This window comes from Malaclemys terrapin, chromosome 6 (assembly GCF_027887155.1).
Source record: "Malaclemys terrapin pileata isolate rMalTer1 chromosome 6, rMalTer1.hap1, whole genome shotgun sequence".
NCBI classification, from domain to species: Eukaryota; Metazoa; Chordata; order Testudines; family Emydidae; genus Malaclemys; species Malaclemys terrapin.
Genome location: NC_071510.1, coordinates 58,072,862 through 58,094,564, shown reverse-complemented (window position 1 = coordinate 58,094,564; position 21,703 = coordinate 58,072,862). Strand labels below are relative to the sequence as shown.

The window sequence follows — 21,703 nt, the reverse complement described above, 5'->3', positions numbered from 1 at the left end:
TTATTGTGCTTCTCTGTTTTAATGCCTCCATTTCATGCATATTCCATTTTCTATGTTTACAAGTAAAACTTGCAAGTCCCTCTTGGGTTCTAAAAGTCAAGCTGGGTTCTTTTTCCTGCATATGCATCACACCCATTAATAAAGTTCATCTTCAACCAATTGCTCAAGCGTAGCTGAGAGCAGAATTTGACCCTGCTATTAGAACCGGGTTTGCAATTCTGCTGATGATATGGAACTCAGAGGAGAATCCAGCTCCCACTCCCACAACTGTGCTGTGCTAACAGGCGTAGACATTAATAAAGATTTATTTTTGTCATTAAGGTTCCATTTCCACAAAGTTTCACTGAAATTTTCACTTTCATGAAACCAAGTTTGAAAATTGAGCTCAAGGAGTGTCATAAGCTGAAAAAGTACAGTTCCAGCAGGAATCTGTATTTTTATTGGTAGCCAATCATTGTATAAAATTAATCCAAAATGAATAAAATGTATGGTTGTGTGTTTATTTTTTATTTAGTTGTTCCCAGAAACCCTTGCTAAAATTACAGAGTAATATCTTGTATCAAAAGATGTACAGTTTGTTTTGTTGCTTTCTCCAAGGAAGTGTTATGATCCAAACTTTATTGCTAATTTAATTTCCCAGTTGCATGGTGAATTTAAAGTTCAATTCAAGAAATACATGTAGTTCAAAAATTCATATTAATGGTTTTATCTAGTCTGTCAGTTACATGTCTTGTATTCTTTTCTTTCATGCAGAATCATCTTCGTCGGCCAGAATGCTGTCTGGATTTTCAAATTTGTTACATCTGTGGCCATGAATTTGTCTTTCAGTCAACACTAAATCAGAAATGCTTGGAAGGATGTCATGGAGATAAAAAGTAATTTACAGCAAGACGTTAGTTTATATGTTACATATGCAAAAATGATCAAAATACAAATCTTAGATCAGATGGAATGGTCAATATTTCCTGTATTTTCTTGAGATGAGGCACATAATATTTCTACCATGGTTAACTTCAAAGATAGAGTGGGTTTTTTACTGCAAAACTGGTTTTATAACAGGTCAAATTTTTCAGTATATTTAATGTTCCTTTTGGGTGGCAGGGGCCTGATTCTCCTCTTACTTACTTATTTTACATCAATATAACTCCACTGCCTACCATAGATTTACTTCAGGTTTAGACTAGTATAAGTGAGAGGAGACTTTGACCTTGCACTGTTATATATAGTTTCAGACACAGGTTGTCTAAAGTTTTTGTTTATCAAACTTAAATGTCATTGATAGTATTGTTGTTCCTTTAGTAAAATTGGGAAAGCATAGTAATCTTTCATGACCAAACTGCCCAACAGGGTAAGTGGGTTGTGAAATAGGAGATTTCTGTTCTGTTCTCACCTCATCTACTGTCTCTTGCTGTGTGGCCTAGACAAGGGTTAAACACAGACCCACTGTAAACAGTTAGGTTAGTGGAGTGCACCCACTTACGCCACTTCTGAATTTAGTGCTCTATTCCTCAATTCTTCCTCTACAAAATAAGACTAATACTTCTCTGGAGCACAAGAATGTTGTGAATATTAACTAATACGTGTAAAGCGCTTTTTGATTCTATAATTATAGGTGCTGTAGATATGCAAAGTATTATTATTTTAAGAGGGGCATAAAGATGAAAACAGGGGAGGCAAAAACTTGTGCCTCTGAGGAAAACAAGTGAGGGGCAGATTGCTCCTCCCACAAGGAACTCCAGGGAAGGAAAATTCTATAAGGGGAATCCTGTGCAGTTACCTCCATGTTTCTTTGGGGAAGGGAAGGCAGATTTCCATAGGAAGCAAAGGCCTTCTGCACAGAGCTTTTGTGCCTCTGCTTTGATTCTGGGGGTCCAATGGTCTCTCTCTATTATCTGCCACTGGGTTCCAGCGGAGCTGTGCTTCAAGGAAAAGAAAAGCAATTTAGCAATGAGTTAGAGCTTTTTAAAATCACACAGAATGGAAGAGAGAGGACATGATGTATGTTTCCCTGGACTGCCCACCCATCCCACACTCATCCGTAGACCTACAGAGAGCTATCTGCAGGGTTATGGGTTAATGAAGGGTGGACACTGCTGACGAAGTTCGTGCACTAGCACTGGGAAATTTCATGAAGTATCATTTTGGTCAGGAACGAAAGTAACAAATTCTGCGTTATGTTTATAGTTGTATGAAGCTCAGCAGTTTTGATTCACCCAGGTTCATACAAACCTTTTATCCATATTTTGCTTCTCATGGCTTTGCACCCTGCAAGTTTACAGTTTTGAGTTTCAGATTTATATAATAAAATAATTTAGCAGATGACGTTGTGAATCGACCATCTTAGATGGCCTTGCTTATTTGTATGGGACATGAAAGTATAGCATTATGGTAAGGTAAATGGAGTCTACTTTACCCCTGGTTGCTAACCTTTAACAAGAGATAGTGTTTATTAATTTCTTCTTATATAATTTGTTTCAGGATAAAACAAAGCAAAAAGGCAAAACAAAAAAACTGCAATAAAAACCCCCCACAAACTCCTGCCACTGAAACATCACAACCTGATTGTTGCAAATATGCCTCAACTCGATGCAGCTCCCGTACACTCTAGTAACTTCTAACCTGCGAAGCAAAGTCAACAAAAATGAGCATCACATTGAAAAAAGGCAATCTCAAGTAAAGTAGAGAGAACATTCCTGGAACATTGTATTCTTCATGGAAACAACTGTAAAGAAAAAGAGTTTGAGCAAGCATAATAAAACTCTGCCAAGTGCTGGAAAGGTCCCTGCTAATATCTCTACCATTCTGCCTTCAAAACAGATTGCAACATCCAGTGTGTCAGATCTTCCCACAGTTTTGCCAGAAATAGTGAGTTTAGATTCCATAGTAAAAGCAAGCCCTGAGAAAAGGAGACCAGGCACTGTAATAATATCAAAACGGTCAAACACTGCAAGCATGTCTCAGAGTCAGTTGAATCGGCCAGTCATTCCATCAAAGAGACCTGGCTTTAGGGTGTGCTATATCTGTGGCAGAGAATTTGGGTCACAATCTCTTGCCATACATGAACCCAAATGCTTGGAGAAGTGGCATATTGAAAATGACAAATTACCAAAGCATCTCAGAAGAGCAGAACCTGCTAAACCTCAGTCCCTTACTGGTGGCACCTATGATATTAAGGCTGCAAATGAGGCTGCTTATCAGAGTGCTCAAGCTCAGCTCTTACCCTGTGAAAACTGTGGTCGCACTTTTCTTCCTGATCGTCTCCCTGTGCACCAAAGGAGTTGCAGACCAAAGGATGGTGGCCTGGGCCCTTCAAGCTCTAACCCCCCTAAATCTGTTAAAGGCCCTAGCTCTGGCCTTGTATCTGCAGCACGTACTGATCAATCTAGAAAAGTTCAACAAACACGTGGGGCTGCAGCAGCCATATCAGATAAGGTAAATTATTATACATATGACCTATGAAAGAGACGTGATTGTTTTGCTATAGATACCCCAGACACTAGAGATGAATGAACTTTCATCAGATCTTAAATTTTAAGGCCTACTTCTTTCAAAGGCGTCATTTTGCTCCATGCAAATTCTTCCCAGATAAGCAAGGGTGGAGTAAGGCGGGGAATAATATGTTCAGAAGGGAAGGCATAAAATATTCTAATCCTATTTATCCCTGTTTCTTTGATCTTTCTTGTTGAAAGGAGATATTTGGGTTCTCATTTTCCATGTTCCTGTGGGAGATGTATCTCCAGAAGAGGCCATTATGCACTATAGGTCATTAAGAGATTATGTCGAGCTGCTTAAGCAGGCTTTGCATTTTCTAGTATGTTTTAACAGACATCAGATGTTTGTATTTAATTAACACGAGCCCTAATGTTTCTTTGTACTTTAATCATTCCAGAGATTTACATTTTTTAAACGTTAGACTTAACCATGGATAAAATCATTGGGTTTTGCATGTTCAAAGCCAGCAACTCAGAATACAATGAAAAATAAGTAAACAGACTGCAGTTTTTCTACTGAATTTGATGAAGGAGCCAAGATTAATGGGACCAATTCTCGCTCCAATTTATATGCAAGAAGCTACATGAACATTAACCAAATAGAGCCTATATTTTTTTGTTTCTGTACCAACTTTGGAATGGTACTTTATTTTGGCTGAAATTTAAAAAAAAATGCCTACAGTTAAGTATCTAGATCCATAAGTAGGTGCCTAAATGAATGGCCTGGTTTTCAAACAGGGGCGACTCTATGTATTTTGCCGCCCCAAGCACGGCAGTGAGGCAGCCTTCAGCTGGTAATGCGGACTTGCCAGCATGCCTGTGGGAGGTCCGCCAGTCCCACGCCTTCAGCGTACCCGCCGCCAAATTGCCGCCAAAGCCACGGGACTGGCGGACATCCCGCAGGCATGCCGCCAAAGGCAGCTTGACTTCCGCCCTCACGGCGACCAGCAGGCCGCCCCCCGCGGCTTGCTGCCCCAGACACGCGCTTGGTGCATTGGTGCCTGGAGCTGCCCCTGTTTTCAAAAGTGCTGAGCATCCAACTTCATTTGCTTTCAGTGGAGTCACACTACTGTAAAAAGAAAATGTGCATGGTCCACTGGTTACCGCATTAGTCTAGCATTCAGGAGACCCATATTCACATCCTTATTCTGTCACAGATTTCCTACAAGACCAAGTAAGTCACTTAGGCTCAGATTTTTAGAAATATTTAAGTGTTGCTCTAATCAGCATTGCAGTGCCTAAGTCCCATTTTAGTCACCTTTGAAAATGGGACTTAGGCCTTGCAGTGCTGAGTGGGGCAATGCCTAAATACCTTCATAAATTTGGGCCTTAGTATCTCTGTGTCCCAGTTTCCCATCTGTTTAAAAAAATGTGTCTGGGGAGGGGGCTATAATAGTACTTCCCTACCTCACAGGGGTGTTGTGAGGACAAATACATTAAAGATTGTAAGTCACTCAGATACTACAGTATTAGGAGCTATATAAGTACATAAGATAGATAGACAATGGGGAATAGATAGTAGGGTTCTTCAGCACATGTTCACATGGCATAGGATGTATGAAGTAATGCAAAATGCTATATATATGAGTATCTATGGTTGTAGAAAAAAATACATTAACCTTGTATTGTTACATTGTATTATCAACCAAAAACTTGTATCATTATGTAATATAGTGTAATTGTACAATGAAATACTATTATAATGCATATGAGTTAGTTACTCTTTGCATATAATTTCATGTTTACTGAAGAAGAAAAATTAATTAAGATAAAAATATTTTTAAAAAATTAAAAGAAAAGAAGTCCATAATTATAGTGATGTAGAGAACAGATTCTATGGAAAAAGTCACTTTGTAAAAATGTTATCCTCTTACTCAACAGATGTGTGTACATTCAGTCACATATGTTGACTTGATTGGCAAAAATAAGTTATTACTGCTTTTTACTCCTCTTAATACTGCACAGTAGTGTAGCCAAGATGATGGGAATTGGATTTTAATCTTTCTTGTGCATCATTACTTTGTTTACTGCGTTCTAGTCAGTTACACCTGTTCATTCCACTGACATTGATGTGGGCTGTACAGGTCTGACTGACAGTGTAATAATATTAGTGATGATGCACAAGAAGCAAAGAAACCAGCTTGATTTTCAGGTCTGAGGCTGAGTTTGCAGTGCTGGCCACTAGAAAAGAAATCTCTTCACTGGTAAATTGAATGTATCTAGTATGGGAATTCTTCATAGACAAGGAACCACACACTGTGTTTTTACATTTACAGAACCTCTCTTCTATGTAGACCTGAACTTTAAAAGCAGAGATGGGAGTGGAAAGAGAGAGAGAATTATAATGGGAACATCATCTCAATCCTCTGAGTAGCATAAAGACCACACAAGAAATAGACCATCTGTTGAGCTTAATTTTTAGTCATCTTGTCCAGTTTTCACTGTATTTTTCCAGCAAATACTTGTAACTCTTGTTCACTTTGCCAGCTACACAACGATTTACTAATATGTTAATATTATGTTAAAAATAAATAATGGCTAATTAAGTAATAGCAAACAGCTTTGCTGCATAGAGGGAAAGTGCTGGGCTGGTGGCAGGAGAAGTTTGGAAAGTACAACATGCGGTCATACCTAGTTAATGCAAAGTAGAAAAGGCTGCTTTCCAGCCCTGTTCACCTGAGGAAATGTTGCCTCAGGGCATGTCCATTGAGGGACAGGAGAAGGATCAAAAGAAATTAATAGAGGACTTCTTGGTGGGGAAAATAATCCTGGGCAGTCCATGTTATGTTTATCCAAACTTCTTTGGTCCAGAATCAGCAAATCAATTAAGCACATGCGTAAAATCAAGTGTTTTGCTGAATCAGGTCCTTTTATGAATATTTAGTAAAATATATATATTAAGAGAGCCTCTCTGCCAACCTTTACATTAACATTTATAATCAGCACAGAGACCATCAATACTCCAAAGTACATAAACTTGCATACCCCAATTCCGGGCTAGCACTAGCCAGAGGAATCTCATGGCTGCTCTAATTTGTCCCTGTTGCCAGTGGTCTAAAGGAGCCATTACAACTGAGTATCACTGAAATGAAGGGATGTCCTGCCACACACCTTCCCTTGCCAAGCCCCCCTGTGCAGGGAGTTGGATCAGAGGGTGAGGTAGGGACAGTTATACAAACTCTGCATCACCTGGGGATTTCGCCACACTGGGAAATCCTGAACCAGTTGGTATCATTAAAGCACCTCTTGGGCTCCTATGTGTGACCAAAGCAGCATAAAGCAACCATGGGGAAGCAAAGGATCTGGCCCTCTGTTTTTACGCTAGCTCTGATTTTCTTCTAATCCTCTGCCAAATCTTTTGTCCAGCTGTAGAGAAAGCTAATTGGTATATTACTGATTTGTTAGTTCAAAGTTGTTTTTTAATCCAAAGTATGGATTTTAATGGAAACTATGGACTCATTTGCATTAATTGGGTCTGACTGTATATAAACCAAACAATAGCCTATGCCTAATTGACTTTCAGGGATTAAATCAGTTCTGAAATTCTTCTTCTTGGATCCTATTTGGATTATATAGTGATACATTAAATGTTATTAATAAGGCACATAATTATATTCTTTAAATCCAGTCCGGTACAACAGAGAATGCACTACTCTTTCACAGAAAAAAATGGTTGCTACTTACTATGCAGATTGATATTAATTAAGTGCTATAAATGTTCTTTTTCCGCTTTCTTTGGCAACAGATGGTGATAACTTTAATCCTAAAATCCTACCAGCTGTATGTCTAGCATCTGGTGCTGCCATCTGCTGTTTATTCCCTACTGTAATGTTTTACTGACAAAATAAAAATGTTAGCCACCTCTCTCTTCTGCATTACTGTACATATTAATACAGAATCAGTCTGGTACTCCATCAAAAATTTTACACCATTCACTTGATCTTGCACAAAACTGTGTAACCAGTTCATAGAATTAGAACTTTTTCAAATAGAATGTATTGCCAAACAACATGGGCCTGCTCCTGCTCTCATTGAAGTAAATGACAAACTCTCCATTAATTTCAGCAGGAGCCAATTTGGACACTTTTTGTTAGAAGGTAATTCACAAAAATATGAGGAAATACAAAAGGATAGATAAAAATGGACAATAAAAGATTTGAATGAGTTTCATTAAGAAATATCATGGTGAGTATGGAGGTTCCCCTCTCTCCTCTCTATATAAGTACTGTGCACTTTACTTCTGAGTTTTAAAAAGGTAGCAGTTTTGGAATAAAATGGAAAACTCAGATAATTCCCATGCAGTTACATATGCATTTATCTACAGTGTCAAAAGAATTACCTTTTTGTTACTACACTTAACTAGATAAATATAGGGGTCAGTTCTGGCTTCTGTACTACACCATTCCAGTCAATACGGCCAGTCCCCCACTGAGGTCATTATGACAGCCTGTGACAAAGAGACAATCTTTATGTTACTAGTAAGATTCATACTTGAGACTTCCATCCCTTACGCTAATGTCCTTAAGTGTCAGACAGGTTGGGATGGGTGAAAAAAAGTCTACTTTCTAGGCGCCTGATTGTGCTATTAATCTTTTCTACTTCTCCATTGTTCACATGTGAGCAGCACTGGTCAGAATTCTGGTCCCCTGTCATTCAGTTAGGTAGATAATTTGGTGAGTGGGAACTTTTGACTCTTCTACTACTAGATGAAAAATTATTATGCTCTTTAGGGAAGTTTGCGACCCAGTCAAATTGAACGCACCATAACAAACCAAAAATATACCTCTAAGGTAAGTACCATGTTCTACAAAACAGGCTTGGAAAAAGAAATGACATATTTTGTTCATTGTTGAAAATATATAGCCTTTGAGTTTAATACTTGTATTCATGGTAGTGAAGACAATAAATGGTCATAACCATGTAAAAAAGGACACCTACAAGAAAAGAGTCTTAATGACTTTGTCAGGTATTTGTAGCTATTTTTATAAGGACATAGTTCCTCATGACACTGGGCATTAATGTGATCACTCTTTTTACAAGTGAAAAACAAAACCATGAACAGTACGTAGCAGACTATTTAGTCACTGTCCTATGAATAGTCTGGGTTGGAAAATTCCTTGAACTGGGATCTGATGATTTCCAAAAATAATTTACTTCCAAACAACGATCATTCCAGATGTGACATTTGGGCAGGACAATTTAAGGAGGAATAGAAATGAATGTTAAATACCAGTGGTTTTAAAAATCCCAAAGAAACTCACCATCCCAAAGATTCCATAGTTTAACAATCATCTCTTATTACAAACAGCAAGGAGAATTCTCTTTCACATTTTGTATTTTAGTTAGCTCTGGTACATGTATCTGTGGAGGTGGGAGAGAATGTAACATGTAGCATGGGTTCAGGACGGGTATCGTTCCAACCTGAAGGTGATCTAATTCAGTTCTGATGTTTCTCTCTGATCTTCATTTTCTTTAGAAAAATATTTGCATGCTGTTGAAAATTACAATAAGGAGCCATTTTTTTCTTACCTTTTTTTTAAAGTGAGTTTTTAGCATCTGAACAAAGTCCAAGTGCTAGACTTCTGGCTACAGAACAAATACAGCTTTTATCAGACTTCCCTACGCTCCTCCAGCTATGATCTGGAGGGACAATTTCCAGGGCTTGGTTAGATATGCTTATTCAGTCTCTAGCCTTTCTGCTGAGAGTGCCAGAAAGAGTGCCAACTGCAACAGTGAGTTTTGTGATGTGGATGTCTTTTTGTGACGTGGCTGGCACAGGACTGAGACTACTAACTCGTTCCCATGTAAGCCACTAAGCAGCAATTCGATGGCAACTTTTTGTAGCGTTGTAGCTCTGTGTAGTATGAAAGCTTGTGCCTTCCACCATCAGAAGTTAGTCAAATAAGAGATATTATCTCGCCCCCCCTTGTGTCTATCCAATGGTAATGACAGTCAGTCACTTCAGAATGAAAGTGTGGTAGATCTGACATAAAAGGTTACCCCTCTCCCCTAGGGAAACATTTTTACAGAGAAAGCTATTTGCTTTGATGATGTCACTTTTGTGTTCTCCCCCAATATCATTGGAGGTATCTTATTTTAAATAATTATTTTCTCCTGAATCAAACTACTCTTTTTCTGCTTGATCACATGCTTAAACTATAATTTTTTATTTAGTATGCTGATCCACTGCCATGGACATGACTATGACAGTAGGAGTAGAAGGCTTTAAATCTAACTAGTTGAAGAGTAATGAAATGACCTCCATGAATTTTCAGCCCAGAGTCTGGAGCACCGATTCAAATGGCCATTTAATAAAGGAGGGACCTTTATGGGTTTAGGGCCTGAACCAAAGCCCACTGAAGTCAAGAAAAAGACTCCTATTGATTTTCGTGAGCTTTGGATCAGTTCCTTAAAATGATCATTTTCCATTAACATCACTACTGTCTAAAATGAATTCTGAAAACAATAATGTTTCTTTACTGCAATTGTTGTTTGCAGCCACCAGTGATCAGGCGGCCACCCACTGTTGTTTGTTACATATGTGGCCGTGAGTTTGGAACTAAATCTATTGGCATCCATGAACCACAATGTCTGAAAAAATGGCATAATGAGAATGACATGCTACCCAAACATTTACGAAGACCTGAACCTAAAAAGCCAGAAGTCAGATCCTTAGGAGGTAAGCTACCGACCAAACAAGAGGAACTGGAAGGTTGTAAGCTGGAAAAAAAAAATAGGTTTAAAGAGAGCTAAATGTTTTACATGTAATTTTGTCTTCATTCATATGAAACTATCTACTCATGATAGAGTTTAGCTTGTTTAAAGCATCCTATTTTTTCTTTTGCCAAATCAGTGTCAGTTAAAGGTGCTCTGTGCCTCTCAAGAAATGACCCTTTATATGTCAATCACTTTTGAGTCTAAAACCAGTCATTTGCAATCTTCATAACTAAGCCCTTCACTGGGATTACTTTTGGCTACTTTCTGCACCATAGGAAGGCACATTTTCAAGCAGGACAGCTCATCCAAGAACAATATGCAAGTACGACTATTACTGGGTTCAGAGTGCAATCCAGACCAGTCAGGGTGTGACTGTGGTCGCTGGAGAGGCCACACTGAGAATGCTCAATCTGAGTGAACTTCAAAGAATGGGGCAAATCCCCCAAACTGGTGGTTTAATCTTATAATTAGATTCACCAAGCCAGTCACAAAACAGTTTCTGTAATACCTTACTGGTTACCAAGAAACTAAAATCCAGTTCCCAATAAGCAATCCAGCCTTTGGCTCCCACCCAGACAGCCAGGTCAAGTATGGTGTGGATTACTTAAAATCTTATTAACCATATATAAAGTTCTACCAATCCTAAGAGATCAGACACATTACCCACCAGTTCAATGAATATTTCAGATTTTACCCAAATACACTCTTACGGCCAATTTTTATTAACTAATCTAAGATTTATTTAAAAAGAAAAGAAAGCATTACTGTGGTTAAAAGATCATTATACATACAGATATCAATAAAGTTCTTAGGTCATAGCAAAAGTGGTGAGCTGCTGATTTGCAAAAACTTCTTCCAGAATCAGTTTAATAATAGGCAGTCCATGTATAAATGTTCAAATTCTTCCATAAGAATTTGCAGGGACAGTTCAGAGTATCAGGAGACCTCAGTCTTGTGGCTTGAACTTCCCCTGCCAAAGTTTAAGCAGATCTGAGATGGCAAGGATCAGCCCCTAGTTCTTTTATAGTCCTCTAGCAGGCTATGATAGCCTTTTGACAGCAGATAACACAGTGGGCATTCCTTGAATGAAGAATAGGTAATGCACATCATTGCTTTGAAGTAAATCTCTATTTACTATACACAGACCAGTAAATAGATGCATTTATTAGCATAAGGTTATTAACCATTTAAGAAATTCATAGGTAGTTTTACTACAAATTTGAAGAGACATAAAGACAATGATATTATTACACCACAATTTTCATCTAAATATTAATATTCCCATTTGATCTCTGAATCCATAGAATATAGTAACAGGAACAGACGTTTATCATCCACAAGCTAATATGGTTACATTGTTAACATCTAACAAGATAAAAGTAAACACAGACAAATACAATTAGCATCTTCTTCTAATTCTCTAACAATACGGGTTTACATTTCAAATAATTTAGTCTACTTTAACATGGCTTTGATAACTGCCTACAAGAATGGCTCTGTTTATCATTTCAATACTTCTCTAATATGTCCTTAAGGTTGATTTTGGGTCTCTACAGCCCTCCTCCCTGCAGCCTCCTTTCTGCTACCAGCTCCCTGATCTTTATAGAAGCTCCACCTGTCCTGAACAGATGAATTTCCCTTGATTAGGGCTTTCCTCTCAGCCTAAAAGTCCCCCAGTTTGCAGCTGAATTGGCCCATCTGACCTATGTTACTCCCTTCAGTTACCTGAGGAGCACACTGCATCACAGTCTTCTGTTGTTTTGATTCCAACATGCTTAATTTACATAGGAGACAGGTAAATAGCTGCCTTCTCTCCTGTCTGGGAGGGAATCTGTTTCTCCCTGTTTGGCCACAGACTTTAAAACATAGTATCAATGAATCTTAATAATTCCTTATATAGTGTTAATACAGGCATTTCACAATGATATTAATCACCAGGGTGTCATTAGCTTTGAGAAAAGACCTCGCTCTATACACTTTTTTAATACAATAATATTGTATAAAATCAGTTGATGCAATTGCTTATCACTTGAGGTTCAGACCCTGTCTTTATAGACACGTAAACCTTTTAAATGAATTCTTCTGAGGGTTACCCCTCAAAGTAAAATTTATTCAAGCTTGTAAGGAAGGCAGCAAATAGTCTGGGGGTGAAGGAGCTTTGTGCTCTTTCTTCCCTGGCTTGTGTTTGCTGAAATGCAAATTGTTCTGTTTCCTGACATCTTTTCCCCCTGCTGTCTTGACATTTACTGCTTGTATGTAAATTGGGGTAAACACACCTTCCTTCGTTTAAGTTAGACCTATTTAACAACTCTTCCTGACAGACCTGGTTTAAACACTCTTTGGTCATAATTCTAGCATATATCCATATCTTTTAATACCCACTGGGTACATACATCACACAGGAATATTAAAGATCAGTCAGATATAAGTTTTCAAATGATACCTCACAAGGCATATTTTGTACAAAGAATATTACAACAGTATGTAGGGTGTGAATACATGAGGTGCTTAGTGTCACACTGACATATGCATTCATTAGAACAAAATATCTTCAGGCAAGAGTAACTTGGGGACTGATACCTCAGCCAGCTTTTACACCTATAATGTTAGTTTCTTTTTAAATGGCCAACATTTGCCAATGGTAACCACACAATGGCATCTGAGATACCAGAGTTTTAACCCTACCCTAGTAGAAATACCAATGCTAACGATGTAGTAACTACTAGCACATGTTGACATTTTAAAAGCAGCTACTGTATACACTACAGTACAGCAAATTGCTCTTCATTAAATATATATATTATATTACGTTATGCAACAAGACACTTGCTATGGTCTTTCTACTGTCTCTAAACCCTAATAGCTTATGTGACAGACCCAGACCAGTGGGGTACAGGAGTCTGGTAGAGGGCAAATATACTGGTCACTGGATGAGTAGTTTTCTGTTCCCTGAGTGACCAGAGCAGGGGCTGCACTAGAGTAATCAGGAACCTGCTAGAACCAGTTAAGACAGGCAGGCTAATTAGGACACCTGGAGCCAATTAAGAAGAAGCTGCTAGAATCAATTAAGGCAGGCTAATCAGGGCACCTGGGTTTTAAAAAGGAGCTCACCCCAGTTTGTGGTGGGAGTGTGAGGTGCTGGGAGCAAGAGGGTGTGGGTGTGCTGCTGGAGGACTGTGGAGCACAAGCATTATCAGCCTCCAGGAGGAAGGTCCTGTGGTGAGAATAAGGAAGGTGTTTGGAGGAGGCCATGGGGAAGTAGCCCAGGGAGTTGTAGCTGTTACAGGAGGCACTTTAGACAGCTGCAGTCCATGGGGCCCTGGGCTGGACCCTGGAGTAGAGGACAGGCATGGGTTTCCCCCCAAACCTCCCAATTGACCTAGACTGTGGGCCCTCCCAGAGGGGAAGGTCTCTGGGTCAACCCACATCGTGAATCTCTGAGGCAAGAAAATTGGCCAATAAGCACAGGACCCACCAAGATAGAGGAGGAACTTTGTCACACTTAATACAAATACATTTCCCACTGTGACATATGGAAGCCTAACTACAGTGGAAAATACTGTATGTGATATAAAATAAACATTCATTTCCTCTCACTTATTCAATGATTGTAATTTTGGGCCTGATTCTGCAAGGTGCTGAGTTTCCTCACTTCCCCTCCTCAGATCAATGAGAATTGGCAGCTCCCAGTACCTTGCAGGTTTGGACCCTTACATTTACTCGGTGCATATGTCTTCACAGCAGGGTTAGCTCCAGCTGTTATGAGTGTTGCCTGTAAGCCTCCCTCCTGTCCACACATTAAAACCCTCTTTCCCATGTTTAGTGATGCTTTCAGTCTGGGTTTGCTGGCAAGTTTGGGGTGTGGGTTACAGCCAGGGTTCTGTTTTCACTCAGGCTGGTGACCCACCCAGTTTGCAGTGAGGGTGTAGGCTAACTCATTCAAGTGCTGATAGCCCTCCAGTGTCTTCCCACATTTTCCCCTGTAGAGTGGCTCTGCACAAAGAACCATGGGATATGCTCCCAGGAGTCTCAGCAATGGATACAGGTGAGTGAAGCAACAGTGAGGACACAGTAATTTGAGTATTGTTTTGCAGTATGGCTGCTCCGCCAGGTTAGGCTAACCTGAGTGCTGATTACCCAAGATAATCCTGCAGTGAAGACATACTCTGAGAAGGCATTTTCATTTCATTAGCTCTTTTATGATCATCACTTTTATTACTACATACTGAGAGTAAAAATGAGAGGAAAAAGATAGAGGACTAGATCTGACAGAGGAGGGCATGGCTGGGTAAAAAAGGGCTACTTCAAGGTTTTGTGGAACAGCAGCGTTCTGAGCCACTAGTTATCTTGGGGAAGTGGGAGGAAAAGAAGGTATCTACTCTTAAAGAAATAGGCACATCCTGCTGTGCTGATCTATGAATCTACACATTGCCTCATTCCTACAGGGTGTTGAGTGCCTACTGTGAGGTGCTGTGTACCCACAGTTCCCAAGGAGGTACTTGATAGTTTCCACAATATGGTCCTAAGTGTCTGATAGTTTTTGCTCAGTGTTATTCAACCTATGTGCTTCCCACTCTCCTGTCCCCAAGAAAATAATCTTTCTTTTGTTCTTTTTTTGCTAAGATGATTCCAATCATCCAGGAAATGCTAACTACCCCCAAACTACACACACACACACACACCCCACGTGTCTCACAGTTTTATAAATGGAGGAGGGGTGTAGCCTTTTGGAGGAATGGAACAAGCAGTGCTCTAAACCAAGAGAGGTACAGAAATGAGATCTGTTTACAAAAAGCTTTTTATGTTTACATTATTTTTTTTTAAATAAGTGTGACTGGAGAGAACCACTGGACTGATTGCAGTTTTTTTGTTTTCTGAATGCAACAAATGCCTGTAGGGAGAAAGTCACCTCCTTTCCTTTTCTCTCTCTCTCTCTCTTTATTCAATAAACTTTCCAAAGTACAGAAAATACACATTCATTTCCTGCAAATGAAAGGGGTATTTGCCTCAGCCAAAGAAAGAAACATCAGTCGGTTGCTCATCTAACGAAAAGAACATTAGGAACAGGCATATTAAGAGATCTAAGGCTTATTGTGGTTATGTGAACTGTTGGATATGAATCATATTAAAACTGCCTGGGCCCTACAAAGAGATCCATATCGTGCCAGTGACAGAAACCATGGAATATTTTAAAAATGCATGGGACCTTTTTTAAATAGACTTGTGCTTGCAGTTTGAAGACAAAATTTATTTAATTCCTTATAGCCACCATCTGTAGTATTGTATACCTTCTGGTCAGGTTAAAACTCATACATTTCAAATCTAGCCAGATTATTTTTTTCCTCGTGCCCTTCAAATGGGATCTAGATGCAGTTGCTGAGACTAAAGCATTGGTTAAACAACCTAGCTGTTCTGCTTGGAAATGTGTTTAAAACAATAATTTATTGTAAGAAAACAAGGTTTTATGATATAAATTATGTAGCTGAAATACACTCCAGCTAGCTCTTTAGAGCCTGATCCTATAGTCTTAATGCAGGTAAACTCCCACTGAAATAATTGTGAGTAAAAGTTGAACAAAATATGACGTGTTTAGGAAAGGACTGCAGAACCAGTCTCAATGACCTCAGTGGGTGTTTTGCCTGAGTAAAAACTGCAGGATTTGTCCATAAGAGGTTTTGGGCTAATCTCACTCCTATTCAAGTCAATGGCAGTACTCTTATTGACTTAAATTGGAGAAGAATTGGACCCTTTGCTCAGACTAGCACAGATGGGACATACCCAACATAAATTTCCTCCCATCCCCTTGGTCAGATAATAGACTCATTAAGCAGAACTTGAAATAAGGCCAAGAAAGCGAAACTTGCTGATAATAACATGCATGCAAAGATGTTAATAATTAGTTAAGAATTCATACCATCACACATAGGGCAATGTTTTCTCCTTGCTTTAATACAATACGGAATGATTGAGTTTGTAGTTAACTTTATTCAACCCCTGGGACTATAAGCAGGACATTTTTTTTGCAAAAGCAATACGATTTGGTTAAAACTAAACGGCTCAGTCAACAGGTATTTCCTGAAAATATTTTCCATAAAGAGTTGAATATGGTTCTCCAGAATGAAAACTAATACTTTCTTTTTTAATTTTCCAGCCAAAGGTTTCTATGATCTCGATGCTCTAAATGAGGCTGCCTGGAACAGTGCCCAGAGCCAGTTAGTTCCATGTGATATTTGTGAGCGTACTTTCCTGCCAGACAGACTGATTGTCCACCAGCGGTCCTGTAAACCGAAACCAGCAAAGTAAAGCACACCGCCCCCCCCCCCCAACACACACCTTCCAGCCAAAGCATTAAAGGAATAAAATCCTGCTTGGAAATAAAAGGCATAGCTCAGGGGCTCTGTAAAATCACAGTGATGTGGAAACATGTTCAGATCATCTCCTAGGTAAAAACAACAGTAGCCACTATAATGTAGGCCAAATATAGTGATTTTTTTTTAGCACATCATTATAGAAATGGAAGACATCTCTCATCATTTCTGTGCTCTGAGAGATGCAGCACAGAGCTCACAGTTCAGGGGTGCCAGTAAGGTGCCTTTAAGCCACCTTTGTGCCCTCCTGAGCCTGTGCTATTCTGGGGGATTACCGTTCACTCCAGAGCAAAATACCCCAGCAATCAGAAGAGAAGCACCCAAATACATCATCTATAAATAGCAGAGAACTCCCTGTCTCAAATAATGACGAGGGGAGAATATCCTGCAGTACTCAGTGATGGTAGCTGGGCTGTGGCTCCCTGCCCCACTCCCATGTAATTTACTTCTTGGGTTTAATATCCTCAATTTTTAAGCTCTGACTTGAACTATCAAGCTTCCTACCTGTATCTTGTGGAGGGGAGTCAGATGTAGGGTGAGTCACATGGTTTAATAGTCCTAGTGGGTGTGTGTGGGGGAGCAGCTAGAGGAGCCAAGTGTAGGCTGAGCATAAAGCTTAGCAGAGCACAATAGTCTCCCTTCATACCAGCACTTCCGTCACTCCCTCTTCCTGAGTTTTCCTGTTTCCTTGGTAGCAGATTGCTCTTTCACCAGGAATAATCAATAAATCAGCCTGCAGCAGTTCCGGCACCTTGGAGTTGTACAGTTTGCATGGCTCCTAAGGACACGGGTATACTGTGCTGACTTAAGCCATCTCTCCATTAAAACATAAAAAACACAGAACTTTTTTGTTACCTACCATAGAACCATAATTTTAAATCACACTGTAAGACTAAGCTATTTAGCCTGCTTAAGCTGGCCTAAGTTTAAGCACCTGGCCCAAAGTACACTTCCCTGTCAATGAGAGAGACATCCATTGACTTCAATGGAATTTGGATCAGACCCTAAAACCACAGGCACCTACTTTCCCCATCCATTGCAACGATGGAGGAGGCATCCATAATCAGGTGACAAAGTGCTGGTAGGTGCAAAGGGGGAGGCTGGTCAGCACAAGCTACCATGGGGTGGGTATGTGGGTGTGGGTGTGTTTGGCCCCATCCTAAACCATACTGGTAAGCACTAGGAGGTCTGTACTAGGGGCTTTATCCTGTTCATTGCAATCAAAGGTAAAACTCCCATTGACTTCAATGGTTCAGGATCAAAGTGCTAGCACAAGACATGGGGATGTGTGTTGTATGGGGCAGCACTAGAGATGGTTTTTTATTCCAACATTTCAAAGAACGCTATTGTGTCCCAGAGCAGAGTCAGAGTCAAAGAGCACCAGTGAAAGGGTTAAACATGTGAAGGAAGTAATATATACTCTAATAGAATTGCAGCAGAGAGCACTTTTTTGTACCTTACTCTAAAGTGTTTTATTAAGTGGCCAGGGAGGTTACTGTGAAATGTATGACAAAATCCAATACATGTTGTTAAGCAATCATAAGAACTTCCTGAACTGCTGAAAGAAACTGGATCACCTATAAGTTTTCACCTTCAGTTTTAATGCCATTAAGCTGGTTGTATGCATCCTGTGACAAATGTGACTATTCCTAGAGTATTTGCACTTATTGTTGCATTTATAAAAATCAGATATAAGGAACTGGATATCTTTATGTACTCTGGAATGACAGATGGGCTTCAACTACTTCCCCCCCTCCCCCCAAGCTATCAGTCTGCACAATTTGCCATGTAAGCAAAACAAGAAATAGCATCATTGTTCAGCTGTTAAGGGAATGCCCCTGCCCGAGCCCCAACACAAACTTAATTCAAATTGGGACAGATATCGGCATTCTTTGCTGAAAATAATTTCCCAAACAGTCAAGCACCTCAGCAGCCCTTTCATCTCCAGGAGGGGAATTTTATTTTCTCTTGTTATGTATTTCCTGAAATCAATGGACCAGTTCCTGCTTTGCAATGCAAAGCTCGATAAACCCAACAGATCCAGCCCCTTCAATATCTTCATTGCATTGTACAGAATTCTTGGGTGGCATTAGAGCTACTTCACCTCTTTTCCCTGGGACTGGTGGAGGGGGTGTAGCAAGGGGAAAGAGGGCTTGGCCAGGTTGTTCCCATGCACTAGCCATTTGTTGCTGCTAGATCCACCCCCAGAGTCTGTTGGCAGCCTGAAAGCTACTCTCTTTTATTCTGGGGACTGGCCCAGTGCAAAATGGCATCAGGATTGGAGGAATTGGCAACGGTGGCTTAAAATGACCTTTGTGGCCCTCCTCCTCAGATATGGTAAGCAATGCTTTACTGCAGCTGAGGAACTGGGCCATCAAGCTTCATTCCAGCTCAATTTCAAGAGCAGAAATGGTTTTTAAAGGGACCAAGGACCCTTAAGGTAATCAATTCATTTGCTGACATTGAAAACTAAATATGAGGTAGAATCTAAGATCAACTGTCAATGGGATTTAGGCTCCTTATTGCCTAATTTACTTTTGCAAATGGGACTCCTGAGCCTAAGTAATGTGCTATTTTGCAAATGTTACCCATAATGACTGACACCAGCTTCATGTAAAGCTCTCCCTACATCCACCTACTCATTTCCCCAAACTGTGTATCCCAAGAGTAGAGCTGAGCTGTTTGAAGGGCTGTGCACATGGGGTGTTCACGCATACTTGTGTGGATCATGTCTTTGGACTCCTGAGCTTTACCACAAAATTTCCCTCTACAAGGTTCCTGTCACAGCAACCTGAAGAGTGACTGCTATGCAGGCTTTGGGGGGAGTCAGATTAGGGCTGGCAAACTTCTGCTTTATGCCACTGCAGGTGTGTGTGGGCTTTCTGGCAAGTCTGCCAGGCCTGCCAAACTTTGGGGCCATGAGTTTGAAAGCTGTTGTGCTATTGAAATGGAAAGTTAGAGTTTAATTAGAGCTTCACAGTACAAAGTGAAGTAACTCCTGTTAATATAGCAGCGCTTGCTTTATATATTTATGTTTGTGAGATTGAAAATGTAAAGGGAGCTGGTAGCCTGATAGTGCAGTGGCAGCACAATGGTTCTCACACCTAAGGGACCTGAGATCAAAGTCTAAGCTTTTGTACCAACAAGATGGGAGCACTATGGAGGTATCACACACCTGGGCTCTGGGTGGAGAGCAGACACTCCATATCACATCACTCTCTAACACCATCCCTGAGGTAGATGGAAAAAGGAGTACCACCAGCTAGTTCTAGGACTAGTCCTCTTCAACCAGCACAAGGATGTGGGCCCCTTGGGGGAAAGTAGATAAAAAGGCCTGGATGGGGAAGGAACCATTCCCCAGAAACTGGGAGCATCTAATAGGATCATGGGTGAGGAATGCAATGGATCTTTTGATCATTTTTGGTGATGGTTTTGTGAGTGTGTCTGTATGTGTGTGTTTGTGCCATGCTGGAGACTACAGCCCTCTGTTTATCCATATATGAGGTACAGCAGAGGCAATAGCATGGCAGGTTCTTCACACAATCAATCCCAGCAATCTGCCTCAAAAGTGATGCTGAAGAGGATAGCTTGATCTCCAGCCTTTGTCACTGGCCTCTCTGCCAGCCAGAATACTAGACTTGTGCCAAGTGCAGTGGCGACTTTTATGTCAACATTTGCCCAGTGAGTTCTGCATTGATACCATCAATTCATTTCACAATTTAATTCATTTTCAGCAGAACTAAGCTGTGATCTGTCCAGCATTTTCCATATTTATTTGGCATTCCTCCTTTAACCTTCTTTCAGAAGGGGAAACAGGAAACAAAAAAGCAAAGCAGTTAACTTTCTTTGCTTTTTAGCATTGTTTACTGTTCTTTGGCTACTTATCACTTTTTCTTATCACACATTCAGTTGTCTTATAGTGGGTCCCACTTCAATCCTATGTTTCTGCTGACCCAACACATAATTGTTCTAAAGATCTGAAAAATGTTTTCCTGCACTTAAAAGAGACAAAGAAAGTCCATTTAGTTTGCAATGACTGTGCTGATAGCAACTAAAAACATACCTAGGCAAGGGTTATAAAAAGTCAGAACACAAGCTAAAATATTACTGATCCTCATGCAAGGTTCAGAACATGCTAAGAGAATGAATGTCCTCCTTTAAACAAAGTCATTGTTATAAAAGATATAGATCCAGAGTTGGAGCCTAATGGTCATTGAAGGCAATGAAATTCTTGACTCCAGGAAGGGACTCCCAAAGTCCTTACTCAGGCAAAACCTCCATTTCCTGTGGAATTATTAAAAACTGGGTAAGGACTTCAAGATTTGGCCTAACAGGGGGAAAAAATCAATTGCACATGAATAATATGTGTAAAATGTTTGTGTCTAGCTTCAGAGTGACACATTATATTAATATATTAATAGCCATGAGAATTTTATCTGCGAAAGATCTCCAGCTTTCTCAAATGTTAGTGGCAAAGCACATTGGAAGTGATCAAAACAATCCAAGGTGTGACTCCTTCACTACCTACTCAACTTTATTAATGAATGAATGTTTATGACAAATGCCTATGAAGGAGAAAATGTGGCAGTGCAATAATTGATTTTGTTCATGTAAGCGGAAAAAACACACACACACACACACACATATATATATATATATATATATATATATATATATATATATATATATACATAAATGTTTTGCAAAATTATTTCATTTTAAACCTTTTTGCTAGTAAACATTTTAGCTGCAAAAATTGTTTATTTTTATATATAAAAAGTTGCTAAATCATGTATTTGTTAATAAATTTTATAGACATGTTTGTAGCTTTCTTTTGTCTTTTTATTTTATACACAAACTATTCCCTCTGATAATCCTTGTGTAAGTGATGGAAAGAGTCCAAATGTTTATTATACAATGTTAGATAATTTCATTGTAAGCTTGATTTAAACCTCATAGCCCAGAAATAAACTGGGCACAATGTAGAAATTACACTTCCTATAGCCTTTGGCCTAATCCTGAACCCTTACAGTACACATACTTAAGACGCACTGAAGCAGAAGCAGACTATAGAGTCCATTAAACAAAGGTATGTTTCACACTTTTTATATTTTTTACATTTTTTCA

At 39.6% G+C, this 21,703-nt stretch overlaps 1 protein-coding gene across 1 annotated transcript; it reads left to right on the top strand.

Annotated features, from left to right (window-relative positions):
• Positions 1-790: 790 nt before the first annotated feature.
• Positions 791-21,213, top strand: LOC128839795 (zinc finger protein 474-like). The gene is made up of 4 exons (XM_054033073.1): positions 791-875; positions 2,479-3,432; positions 9,990-10,170; positions 16,360-21,213. Exons 2-4 carry the CDS (start codon positions 2,713-2,715, stop codon positions 16,509-16,511), a joined length of 1,053 nt encoding a protein of 350 aa, XP_053889048.1. The 5' UTR covers positions 791-875; positions 2,479-2,712; the 3' UTR covers positions 16,512-21,213.
• Positions 21,214-21,703: the final 490 nt, after the last annotated feature.